This window comes from Rissa tridactyla, chromosome 2, assembly GCF_028500815.1.
Source record: "Rissa tridactyla isolate bRisTri1 chromosome 2, bRisTri1.patW.cur.20221130, whole genome shotgun sequence".
In the NCBI taxonomy this organism is placed as follows: Eukaryota; Metazoa; Chordata; class Aves; order Charadriiformes; family Laridae; genus Rissa; species Rissa tridactyla.
Window position 1 is genome coordinate 93,602,523 of NC_071467.1, and position 13,422 is coordinate 93,615,944.

The 13,422-nt window shown below is 44.5% G+C and overlaps 1 protein-coding gene across 9 annotated transcripts in view; it reads left to right on the forward strand.

Annotated features, from left to right (window-relative positions):
- RREB1 (ras responsive element binding protein 1) overlaps nucleotides 1-13,422 on the forward strand; it is a 124,959-nt gene that overhangs the window by 74,751 nt on the left and 36,786 nt on the right. For all 9 annotated transcript variants that reach the window (XM_054192619.1, XM_054192628.1, XM_054192625.1 and 6 more), the window contains 2 exons: nucleotides 8,970-9,114; nucleotides 10,294-10,433. In XM_054192619.1, coding sequence (XP_054048594.1) covers nucleotides 8,970-9,114; nucleotides 10,294-10,433 — 285 coding nt within the window. The remainder of the gene's footprint in view (nucleotides 1-8,969; nucleotides 9,115-10,293; nucleotides 10,434-13,422) is intronic.

The window sequence follows — 13,422 nt, forward strand, 5'->3', positions numbered from 1 at the left end:
AGCGTCCCCAGCGTTGCTGTGACCGTCTATTTTTTGCTCCTTGAGCTGTGTGACGCAGCAAGTTGTTCTGTGCTGTGTGCCATCAGGATTGCTCAACAGTGGCGTGTGAGAGGGAGGCAACTGCATGAGGGCTTTGCCTGCTTCTGGGAAAGAGCTGGGGCTTATGTTTGCTTAGTTGGTAAAGGGGTGCAATTTTGAGGGGGAGCCAGGACGTACTTAGGGCTTCTTCAACCGTGTTTGCTTTTAAGGATAAAACTTCTCCCCCTTCTGACATCCTTTCTCTATTTTTTTCTTTCTCTTCTTTTTTCCTGATGCTAAAATTTAAAACCACTTTACTTATCCTTACCATCTAATCACACTTGTTTTCTTTAAACATGAATTTTCCTAAAAAATTAGCAATGAAGTCATCGGCTAAGGTTATATGCCATGATAACTAAAAGACTTGACTGAAAACTACTAATTTCCAAAATGATGGAAGAAAAGAGTAGTTCAGAATATCCCACGCCGTGTTTTTGTTACATTTTAAAAAATCGTATTCCTGCTTAATTTTATTGTTGTTAGTTATTAAACTTTTGTCTCCAAGCTTAAAGAACCACACACGCCTCAGAGGGATCTTGTTTAGTCGCGTCCCTTATGAAAGAGTTTCTTACGGCTTGGAAGTCTCCTTGCAGTATTTGGCATTGTTCATTTAGGTCTGCTCTGAATTTAATGCGGACTGCGGGACGGCGGTTTGGTGAAGTGATACTGGGAAGCTCACACTGTATTTCCCTCCTCTTTTGCCCTCTCTTATGCAAGGGTTGATGCAAGCTGCAAGTGAATGCTTTCTTTTGCTGTCCTTTGGGAAGCGTTGCTTTGGAGGCATGGTTTGAATCACTTCCCCGTCACAGCATCATCAGGCAAATGTTTTTCTCCCTTTTTTCCTTTGAGGTGTTCTGACAACACTGCTGGTAGGGAACAGGAGTAACTCTGAGCCAAGCTGGGAATGCAGTTGTATCAATCTCGGCCTGTTTGAACTTGCTGATTCTGCGTAGCAAGTAGTTGCTTAAATATCTGTGAATACAGCATAATTATTCCGAAATGGTACACCCCCCGCCCCTTTGGATTTGTAGATCAGTATCTTTCCTCTCACTCATGCTTACAACTTGCCTTTATTCACAGCAAAGCAAAATTTTATTCTAGGTTAAAAATACAAAATGCTTTGTGGTGCATGTGTGTGTATCGTGTATCCTGAGGTATCATGTATTGGCAGCTGCAAGGCACTGGTTAACTTTGCAGACTGTCCTGGTAGCACTGAAAAAGGATTTCTAATCTGTTCTTTGAACATAATCACAGGTGGCTTTTGCAGCCTTAGCGCACCCAAGCTAGTCTTGGTGGATCTAAATAATAATGCTCATGTCATCCTAATGATGCTGTCTGCCGCCCCGCTGTAAGGCTATTTTTGCTTTGCCGGGGGAACCTCATTGTGCAGGGAGATAGACAGCGCGGCAGCCCCCACTGAACTTGGGGGGATGCTTACGGCACGTCTGTGTGGCACTGCGGGCTGCGGCAATTCCTGGGGGGATGCCGAGGGGGCTGCTACACCCACATGCCGCCACACGCTGCTATGCGGGGAAGCTCGCCGGGGCCGTGTTAGCCCTGATAGACAGGGCTAATAAGCGCTGGGGCCTCCATGAGGATAATGAGCCGTGCTGGCAAGATTGCAGCACCAGGGTGCCGTGGGGAGCGCTAGCTGGGGGATCTCCTGCTGTGCCTGGTTGCAAGACATGCGGCTAAAATGAGTCAGTGCTTCCCAATCTGATCCTTCCTGGGACCCGTTCGCCCCACCCTGCTCTTTCACTGCATGCGTTGCAGTGGCTTTCTAACCAGCAGGGCCATGGAGATTCCTTGCTGTTCAGCTTCGTTTTGTTTATCTATGCTAGTGTTCAGCACTGGTTACCACTAGAATATTTGGTGGTACTTGAAATTTGTTTTGAGATTACTCCGCAGTTGTAAGAGGGCGTTTCCCAAATGGTTGGGTTTTAGGTATTCAAATGTCTCTTGACTTGTGAAGTGTGCATGCGTGTCTGAGGGCTTTTTGGGTCATTTTTGAGTTTTTTTGAGGGTACAAATAGCAAAGAATCCAGGAAGAGAAGACAAACAGAAATTGGTCTAGATTGTGTCTGATTTGCAAAATTACCTGCATCTTTCTGGTTCCTGTGATTACGACTGGCAAGAGCTTGAGTGGATTGCTCTCTTAAGTGGGTGATGTTGGTAATTAGCACTGGAAATACATTGTCAATACAGATTCTCTACATGTTTTAACAAACAAACAACTGACTAAACTCTTTAACCCAAGGGTATAATGTTACTGCACTTTTGACTTAAGTTCCAGTCATACTCACGAGACTCTTAAGGAGGAGGTTAGCGGTGGTGTATTAAGTGATTGCTCCTAAAAATGGTGCTGCTTCACTTTGTTTAGGATTTACTTCCCATGCATGTCAAATGGCAGAAGCTTTGAAGAGGAGGTCCCTGGGTTTTCCTACAGCTCTAGACAATTTGGGCTGAAGTTATTTGAAGGTAGCAATGTAAGTGAAAGATCTCAGGGAAGAAAACAATGGAAGAGGTAAAGCAACTGTATCAGCTAAATTGTACTTAACGGCGCTTGACCAGCTCAGTCCTCCCTAGACTAGCTTGGTGAACTTGAGTAACTCTTTATGTTGGAGAAAAAAAAAGTATATTTTAAATAAGGTGAAGGTTGGAAACCACTGATTTTTATTCTTAGTCTCTGAATGGTTGAATGTATGGCTCCCTTGTCTTTAGATAAGCATCAGATGTATGAGGATCATACCCTTGGTTTTGTTACCAAACTGCTCAGAAATCACGAGGGAGATGAGGAACAGCCATGTGTAATACAGTAGAGTATAGGGTACATCTAGTGGTAAAGTGGAGAAACTTAGAATAATATGTGGAGTATGAAGCCACAACCTGAACTTGATATTGTCAGACGATCTCTCTGGACTGATAATGCCTGGATTCATTGGCCTCCCCACTGCGTTTCCACAGGCGTGGAGACGTGAGGGAGGAGGAGGGTGTTTATACATGCACTGGATCCTGCACTCAAGAATTAATCTTGATTTAGATGCTGGGACTTTCCCAACCTGGCCTCAGTGAAATTGCTTGCTGCTCCCCCTCTGGACATGCTGCTCCTTCTAATCAGACCTACCTGGCACAAACCTTTCTTGACTGAAAGCCAGCAATGCTTGTGCTGCTAGGGGAGAGGCTTAACTCTGGACCCTGCTCAGAGGCTGCAGATACACCCTTTTGTTCCACACCTTCCTTTTGCCTGGGTCTCTGAGCCAGGCAGGCCCTGTCTCTGAGGGATGTGGAGCACATCAGCAGTCGTGGAAACTCAGGGTGCAGCTATGGTGTGGTTTTTCTCCCCAGAGTTAGAGGTGAAGGATTCCCACGCATGCTGAGGGATGCTTCCTTTCCGAGAGCCAAAGTGGCGCTGATCAGGTTATCTGCATGCAAAGCAGGAGCTCCTGGTTTTGTTCATAATTCAGTGGGACCCGGAGCTGGGAGCAGCTGTGTCTTGCAGTTGCCTCTTTCAGGATGCTTTGACTCCTCGTTCTAGCCTTGAGCCAGCCAGTCAAAACCTGCCCACGTTCTGGTTTTGGCATTGAAGCTGTAGGCTGCCCTGTTTCGAGACCTCCAGAAAGCTTATATGATCAACATGCAAATCCTCTCGGCATTAAGAAAATACAGCAGCCTTTTTGGAGATGCAGTAAAGACTGGGATGTGACAAGCAGGAGCTGCATGTCACTTCAGTAGGACACATGCTCTTTTTTTTATTTTTCTTTTTCTTTTCCCCATCCTATGAGTCACCTCCCTTAGGCACTGATCCAATACCATCCACCGGGAGAAAAAAGGAGTAAGGCACTTGAATTCTGCATTTGTCTGTATTTGTTTATTTTTACAAAAGTCTCTTCTTCTATGAAAAGTAGCAAAGTATTCACTTGCTGCTGTTCTGGTGGAATATTCACCCTTCTGCATTCATGCTCTGCATTGCAGTGTGGGGCTGAAAACTTTTTGTGCCCATTTGTTTTAAAAAAGAAAAAGGGGAGAAACTGGGGGAATTCTTGTGCAGTATCATCTTAGTCATCCTGTTCACGTGACTGTTAGAGGGGAGAGGAAAGTTGTGGCAGAAGAGGGGAAGCGGAAGGTGATTCTCACGGGGAGGATGGAATGAAAGGCAGTCAAGCACTTGAAAAATGTGATGTTGTCGAGAGGGCTGACTGGCACACAGTCGGAGCACAGTTGGATCCTCTTGGCTCACCTGTGAAATTCTTTGCGTGAGGGGGAGGGAAGAGATTACGAGGAGAGTTTTTTCACATACAGCTGTGCTGCGGCAAGCATACCGTGTAGCAAGTTAACTGCATTTTTGCATAGCAGTTCTTAAAGCGTTACGAGTTTGGTTCAGAGGTGGATCAGACCTTGTTTGGAAAATCTTAATTTCCTCTTTCCATTTCAGGATTATTCTTTGCAAATTCTTCTGGCTCTCTGTCTGGTCTCATTTTAAATTCCACCACTTTCTCTGAGAGGTTAATCAAGGCTAGCTAGCACTTAGTGCAAGGGAGTCCTCCCTAGTATTAAGCTCAAATTTTTATCTCCTTCCTTTCATCCTGTGTGTCGTGGTTGCACTTTAGTGTTCCACCCTCAGTACTGTCCAAGTGTATGTGTACTTGCAGGCGTGCTGTGGAGACTAATAACCACCATATGAAGTGCAGGTTTCAGGGCTCTGTACCTTCCCAAGCTCGTCTGCTGTTCTCGCGTTGCTCTGTAGGATGGCTCAGAGCCACAATTCATTGATTTAAATTACGACAAAAAGCCGAGTTTCATCCTCTGTGGCTCTGGCTCTCATCTGAGCTGCGGTAGTGGTCACTTCAGAGCTGCTGGCACATGTTACTGTAACCTACATCTGTGGCTGAATATGAGCATTTCTGTGCACGTCCTTATTTTGTCCTTCTTTTTTTTGCACTACATTCTCACTTGAAGTGTTGAATGTTTATCTTTATTTTTTGGAACTGATGAACGTCATATCATTTTTCTTTATCATTGTAAGATGCTGAAAGCCAGGCTGACTTTTGAGCCTGGCTTTCGTATTCAAAGTATGCCAGTGTTGTCAGGCCAAAATATGTTGTTATAGTCACAATGGGAAAATAACTTCTAAGCGCAGCTTTGTTCCCGTTCTCCTTGTATCTTGGCAGGCTAAAACAGTGAGGTTGAACATTTTCAGTGTTGCATGTAAGATCTAATCGAGGCAAACTCTTCTAAAGGAGGATAAGGCAACACAAATACTCCTTCCCCCTAATTATAGTTAGGAAGCTCTTAAGTGAAAGAAGCCTTGGTGAAGGGAGTGTTTAACTTTAAAAGAAAGGTTGTGGATGTGGATGTGACTTGGCATCTGCTGCAGTTCAGCCGAAGTTGGGTGATAAATGTTTTCTCGAGGGAGAATGACATCCATGTTGCAAAGTAAAAAAAAGAGATGAAGATTGTGTCTATCCTTTGTACTGCTCGGCTTTATCTTCCCGCTTATCTTGGGCTGTAGCTCTAGTAATCTTTTTTCCTCTCCACCCTTGACTTGATGTAGTGAAACTTGCTTAACCTGCCAAAGGAACAAATCTGCTGGCTGTAATGTGGACAGGTTGCGACTCCCCTTGAGAGCTCTGGAACTGTCTGCTTCGGTTTCAGATTTTTCTTTTTCCCTTAATGATCACATGCAGAGAGCTATCACAGCGGCTGTGATATTTGACCTACACGGTAAAAGTCAAAGGTGCAGTCAGGGTGTCTTCCTGTTTATAGCTCAATAGCTTGGGCTGCTTCCTTTCAAATATGCAAAACTAAAACATGAAGGGATTACCACATTCCGTGCTGTGGGTACGGATCCTGCTCACGCTTTTAGGGCATGGCAAAAGCACACAAGTTGCAGGAAGGAGAACTGCAAGCTGGGGGCAGCCAATGACTTTGATATGAGACATAGCAAAGCCCCGTCACTGTGGTGCTGCACCCACGCAGGCAAGCCCTGCCTTACTAGCATACGTTATACTGCAAACACGGCTAGACTGCTTTCGGGATGTGCAGGAGCCAGTATGTTTGCATGCATTAGGTCGTGCCAGGCAGAGGTGCCAGGCCTGGAGGTCTCAACGGTTTCTCACGTTGGTACGCTGTGGATGTGCCGTCGCACCCCTCTCAAGTAGGAGCAGCTCCATCGAAACAGGCAGAGTTCAACAGGTGGACGAGGGCAGGAGGAAAGAACTCAGCCCTGAGGAAGGTGTTTTGCATGGGTAGCTACTAATCGGGAGTTCTGCATACTTGTTACTGGCAGAAAGGAGACTTTAAAAGAAAACAGGAACAAAAAGTCCCACGCTTAATGCATAGCATTTTTTTTCATCGTTTGTTTGTTTGTTTTCTGGGTGAATGTGATTTAGCTTGGCTCCTTTTGCTCTCTAGCTCTCCGAAAAGTAACTGGCCAAGTAATACTAGCTATGCATCAGCCAAGCTGCCAGAAGGTTAAGCATGCAGGCCATGTGTGTGTGTCTGGGGTGGGGGGACAGAGAGGCACATGCAAAAGCCTCTGTCTCACTTTCAAGAGCTCATCGAAACTGGAAAGAAGTCTTTATCAAAAAGGAAAGAAAAAAAAAAGACCAACAAACCACCTTTCAGGGTTTTGCCTGTGCACTTGAACGCTATGTTTTGTTGTTCCAAGATGCTTTTCAAGTTTTATCTTCAACCATTGAGGACAGAAACCCTTTGAACAAATAACTGGTTTCTTCTCCCTTATTCTTGCATGAATACAGGCAACTGCTCCTCACGCTGTTGATTTATCACCTCTAGGAAGTTCTGGGATTGACTTAGCTAAGCACAAGAAGTTAGATCAGTGCCATAAGGGGAGAAAAAAAAAAGACCAAAAAAAGAATAAAGACAATGAGACAATACAATACCTGTAGGTGCCTTCCCTGCAGATTTTGTGAGACCAGGTAGCACTGGATTCGTGCAGATAAACGTTCACTTTGGTGCCTGTGGTGGTGGGGCTGCCAGAGGGCCAAGGCAGGGGGGTGCACTGCACTCCAGAGGCTGTGTTAGCGCTCTGACTTCTCCCAGGGTCTGTCAAACCTGGAGAGCCAAAGCCTCAAATCATCAGCCTTCCTTCTTCTCCCACTCAGGCAATCGGCAGGGAAAAAAGTCAGACAAATTCAGCAACGTTTCTGTGATGCTATGACAAACCTGCTGGGCACAACTCCACACAGATGCTCCTTGAACCTCTCACGGTGTGACTGACAGGTGTCACCAGTGTCTGTCCACCCTTTGTGGGATTGGTGAGGGTTACTGGGGGCTGGGGAAGCCACGTTTTTCCTCATGTGGACCTGGTCCTTTGAGCAGTCCCAGCCTTGCCAGGTGTGGAAAGCAGGCAATAGCTGAACTCAGCTGAACTGAATCTTGCATCGGTTCTGGTACGTGTGGTGCTTTTGGCTTGAGGCTATTCCCGCATAACACCCTCAGAAGCCTGGCTGTAGTTTGAGACGGTAATTTAGATGCCTTTTTTTTTTTTTTAAAGGTTCAGAGATTGTGAAGGCAAATGTTAAAACAAGCGTTGTGCGAGGAGACAGTCCTCCCAGCAGCTCCAGTGGAGTCTGCCCGTGGGTCAGTTTGGTCCAGTGTGTTATCTTGAAGCATCATGCCCTTGGCATCCAAAACTAAAACTGATTTTATGTCATAACACCCAAGCAGTTATGAGGACATATGAGACTCGTCTAGGTTACAACATTCTCTCATGTTTGAACATGATAGTGTGCAGTCAAGTTAAATGGCACAGTCCTGAGTTGGGGGTGTGACTTCTGAAGGATGTGCCCAAATGCCATTAACATTGTCTCCCCTGTGCTGCTTTGAAGTCACTCATACAGACAAAGGGCAGCTCTCTTCTGCATTCCCATTTCTACCTATTAGAAGGAAAAATTTCCATTGCATGTTGGAGCCCGAGTTTGATTTTTTTTTCAAAAGCACTATAAATTTGAAGTGAGGCTAAAGGCCCTACTTTTTTCAAAAAAAAAAAAAATATTACAGTTTGAGCTTTTGGTACTCAAAAAAATAAACATGGGAGCAATACTCCAGAACTAGACCACAGTATCTTCATCAGGTTGCAGATACAGAAAACCAAGAGGCAAGCAGGTCAGGTATACAGATATTCATGAGATCACTTCCTGAGCCATTTTCTCCCACTCCACTTTCCAGTGTCTTTGAGACAAGATATAGTTGTTTTCCTGGGGAAGCAGGTTTGTGAATGTGCTTTGGCAATACGGAGTTTTGCAAGCCAAACCTGCTGCAGCTTAACAGTGCGACCTGATGTATCTTGACTTCAAAGTTGCAGTTGAAATTCAATAGGGGGGTGTTAAGGATGTTAAGGATGAGAAGGAAACAAATGTGTTTAAGAAGTGTTCAAACGTTGGCATATACTGATCAATTTGGGGTACTGTCTGAAACTCGAAAAGGAGAGCCAGCTGAAGATGGGGTGCTTATTTTGCACTGAGAGGATGATGCTAAGCTTTTACTTACTAGACGGCCACAAGACTGGGAGCCCGGGCTTGTAGATTACTGTGCAGTATTAGGCAGAAGCAGGGCCTGGACGATGCTGGGGGACAGGCACGATGCTCATGGGGCCAGGCAGTACTGGGGCAAGTGCTGTGCTGTGGGTCAGGGCATGGGGGAAAGCTGCCGGGCTTTCTGCTGCTGGCCCGGCACAGTTCGGGCGCTGTAAAGGGCCCATGCTGGATTGTGCGTGCCCCAGCTGTCTTCCAGAAGTGCAGTCTGCTTTGTGGGCTCTCTGCTGGTATCCTTTAAAGGCAAATGTTAGATGTGGTGTTGGCATTAAAATTTACATGGACTTTCCACCCCGATTTGCCTGTTGACAGCATCTTCTTCCTCATCTTGCTCAGGCACATGAAGATTCATGAGAAGGATCCGAACAGCACAGCAAGCACAACTCCCCCGTCGCCGCTGAAGCGCAGGCGATTATCTTCGAAACGGAAGTTTAGTCACGATGCTGAGATGGACAGAGAGGAGAGGACACCTGCAAAAAAGGTTCTTTGTGGGGCATGAAGCAAAATACTTCCCTGGCTATCTCCTAAACTGTCGGCTGTTGTGTTTATGCAGTCAGCATAGAAATACTAAAATGTGGTCTTGTTATAGCCCTGTGTATGTTTTAAGCTGATGTGCTTTTCCTGTGTAGCCAACACTTGTCTGAGATTGAAAATTAATTTCTAATTTCAGAGATTGAAATAATTCCATTTTTTTTATTCTTTATTGCTCAATTTTTTGGGTTTGCTTAGGATTTATATTAAATAATTGATGTTGGATGACAAGTGGATGAACTATTCTTTTGCTACTGCAGCTTTTCCCCTGGTTTTTTTTTTCTCCCGCTTATTTCATAGTAGTCTTGCAGGATAGTGATTTGAACATCTAAAAAGACAGTGTTTACTTCAAAAGCAGCAACAGCTTAAGTCTGTTTTTGTCTTGATCTGCAGAAAAAAATTTCTGTAGTACATTTCCCTTTCACAGTAGCATAATCCTGCATTATTGGAGTTGCAAGAGCAACCAGAAAATATTTATTTGAAGGCTAGACATTTCCATTAGGGTTTTGTTTACGAAATAATTTAGTGCATTTCAGTTATTTATACAAAATGTATGGTGGCTGCCAAACTTAACTCGACCCCTTCCACTTACTATCTCTAAATGGCAAGCTAGTAGCAGTTCCATTTAGCTCAGTATCCCTTGTTTCTCTGCATGCTTTCCTCCCTGTAATCAGAAGAAGGCGATAGAAAACATGCAGAAGTTCACTGTTTTTCCCTGGACCACTTGAGTTAGGAGTTGGCAGTATCTCAATGGCATAAATAATCAAGGCTGACAGCTCGCCTGGTTTTCTGAAGGGGGAGGAATGCTAGTTCTGTGGTATATAAACATACGGGTTTATAAGTTGTTCAAATTGCAGTTTCTCATTAGAACTGATGTATCCGTGACTTAGTTGCATGCTTTATCTCCTGCTAAGCCTCCTTTTCCGTCGTGCACGTTCTCACATACGCGCGGAAGCTCTGTTGCTCACCCTCTCTCTATTGCCGAAATGAGTCATTTCTGGTCGCCTGCAGCAAAGCTACGGATGAAGACCGCTGCTTTATTTTGAAGAGGATGACTTCAAATGGATTGCATGTTTGGTTTGTTGCTTAAAATTCAGTCTAGTGAGGCTTTTTTCCCCTCTTTCTGAAGGTTGTCGAGGATGGTCACTCTTGTGAAGGGGATAAGAAGGCTGAAGAGGAAGTTTATCATTGTCCAGTGTGTTTCAAAGATTTTTTTTGCAAGTATGGGCTGGAGTCCCACATGGAGACACATCCAGATAATTCGCTGAGGTAAGAAATAATACTGAGAGTGTTTCTGGTCACCAGATAGCCTGAGGGAGCCTGCTGGGGAGGGGCAGGAGACATTTAGCCCCCTGCTCTGTTAACTCTCCCACTTTGTGATTTTGAACAGGTTTTTAAATGTTTCTGCCTCATCTTAGGTCACCAGGGCACTGTTGGCCTTAACTTTATTATTTTTTGCAAATACAGGAAATCTCGCCAGTTAATAGCTGGGAATGTTTTTAGAAGAAATTAAAGCATCCCTTCCTCCCCTCCAAACCCATCACTGTTGCTACACAAAACTGAAAAATGCCAACATTGCAAAATTTTAACAAGTTAAACTAAAGACGCTTAAAACGATTCAAAACCTGATTAAAGTATTCAAGTACCAACCTATGAGATGATTCTGCTTGGGGAGAAGGCGTCAGCTGGATATAAAGGTTCTGTTGTCTGCCATGGGAGTGACTGAAGATAGATGAAAGTCTGGAACCCGAAACTCAATAAAATGTGTTAAGCTTTTCTGCCTGTTGAGGTTAGGGAATGATTTGGATTTTGGCTTAAATCAGCTTCTCTTAACAAGGAAAAATTAGTTATTAATTGTTTGGGAAGGTGCTTGGGTGTTGTGTTTTGGTTCAAGTAGTTGCCCCTGGGACTCCTGATACTTTTTTGTTTCCTGTTTTTTACCACAGAAAAATGTAGAGCCAGATACATGAAGATATAAAAGAAAGATTCCCAGCCTAGTTTAAACATGTAGAAAAGCTGCTATTTTAGAAAAGGAGATTGTCCATTTGCAGAAGCTTGTCAGTGTTTTAAGCTTATTTTGGGACATTGGACTCTAATGATCTTTTTGGAAGGATGCAGATTTCAGCATCTTGAAGTGTCAACACTCTCTCCTGAATATAGTTTCTTAATAGAACGGCATGGAGTAGAACCATCTCATTCTATTAAATGGGATTAATTGTATTAAATTTCCCTCTGTTTTTTTAATGACAACCTTGGTAAATACATGTAAAACCATTTTTAAAGGCATTATAATTGTTGGGGAAAGCAGTTGGAAAGTTCTTTCTAAAACTTGGTCCGGCAAATAGTAGTTAATTAAATGGAGTTTGCTGTTTATGAAGTAAATGAAATAAATTTTAATGAGAGAGCAAAACTGAAACAGTTCTCTGGTAAGAGCTCTGCAACCCCCCCAAAATGGAGTCTGAGATAATTGTGCCAGGTACTTTACGCTTTAGAGAAAGCAGCTGTCATATTAGGCTTATCCTGGCATCAACCTCATTTCGAAGCTTCAATGAAGATATGACCTCTTTGCAAAGTTATATGCCGTGGGCCTGAGTGGAGAGGTGGATTCTCTTGCTTTGAGTGATGTCTAAAAGATAACAGAATAGATACCCTTCTAGCTTGGCAGCTTTGCAGTCTGCTGCAGCAAGGCAGAAAGACACACTGGCTGTGGAAACATGCCGTTCATGCAACTCTTTTCTCTAGGATTAGGAGACTTGCTTATGGTTAATATTCTTCTGAAATGGATTTTGCTACCCTTGATTGTGTTGAGCAGCAAAGACTAAAATGGATCCCTAAATCAAAGCCATGATTGTCAAGCTGTGTGGGCATGAGTTAAGGCTGGTGCTGGGATGCTGGTCTTTATGGGCTTGTCTAGACGATGGCAAGGGGGGTTTTGTCAAATATTTGCTTTAGCAATTTAAGACATGTTAGTGGAGATAGATAGGGCAGGACAAGGAAGCTGTGGTTCTCCCTGGTCAGCTAACATATTCAAACGCAACTTGCCCTGCCTATCTGGTTTAAAACACACCTTTTGTCCTAGTCTAGACAGTCTAGGCTAGGCCCAGCCTAGCAGAAAATCCGCTGGTAAGCAGAGCAGTCTGGGCTGCTGCTAAGGTGACTCTTTCATCCCAAAGGAAATGGGTTAAAATCCCTGGCAGGCAGGGGCTGTAATCCCTTGGGTCCCAGGGTTTTGCAAGACTGTTTGTAGGATTTAACAAGATACGCTGAATGTGGTGCACCACTCTCAGTCCCAAGTTCATGTGACTGAAGTGATTCCTCTTGGTGAGGCCTAGGTGTGTTTTTTTGAGTGAAAGAGATGAAGAAAGGAATATTTTGTTGAGTGTCAGAGCAGGAGGCATGTGTGTATGAGTGTGCTCATTGCAGGAGAGCAAACTGCAAAATCTTAGAAGGCGTTCATCAAATCTGGCGTTTCCCTATTATAGAAGACATGGAGGAAGAACTCTCCTTAAACAAAGTTCAAACAACAACAAAAAAGCATAGCAGCTGTGTCATGAGCAGTGAGCAGAACATGCTCAGTCTCATTTTATTGCCAGTATTGTGAAAGTAGAGTCAGTTGATCAGAACTTCAGTGAGGCAGGTATCAGATGCTGAGCATCCCAGGGCCGGATGCTCTGGGTCTGGCAGTTGATTTGCAGCTACCGCTTTAGGTAGCCCGGCACAGACTGTTTTGTCATGACCAAAAATAAGTGATGCTCAGTCTGCCTAGCTGTGCCTTTCTTTGTAAACCGCAGGTCAAACATGCAGTTCCTTTCTGCTCCCCGAGTAGTTAGTGTAAAAATGATTGAGGACATCAGCTCTGAAGCAACGCACCAGCCGGCACCGCCTTGACAGTGGTACCCACCTCCCTTCAGGGATGCATCCCCAGCAGCAGCAAAGTGCCGTGGCATGCAGGAGCTTCTGCCCGGCTTCCTTGTGGTCCTTTAATCCTGTCATTGTAGTGCTGTTGTGTAAATATAGCCTCTTGCCCCCAGAGCGTCTGTCTGTCCCGGCCCCCCTCTGCTAAGTAGCAGAAAAGGTAAGGCTGTCTGGCAGCTCCCGGATCAGTATGTGAGCGGCTAATTTACAGGGTGGGCCATTACCCTTCCAGATACTGTTAAATGAACAACTTTAAATCACAGGGTTAGCTGTTCAAAGTCGGATGAAAAGACACCCCACATTGTCTTCCCCAGTGCTGCTTTTTCATGTAAAGCCCCGAGCA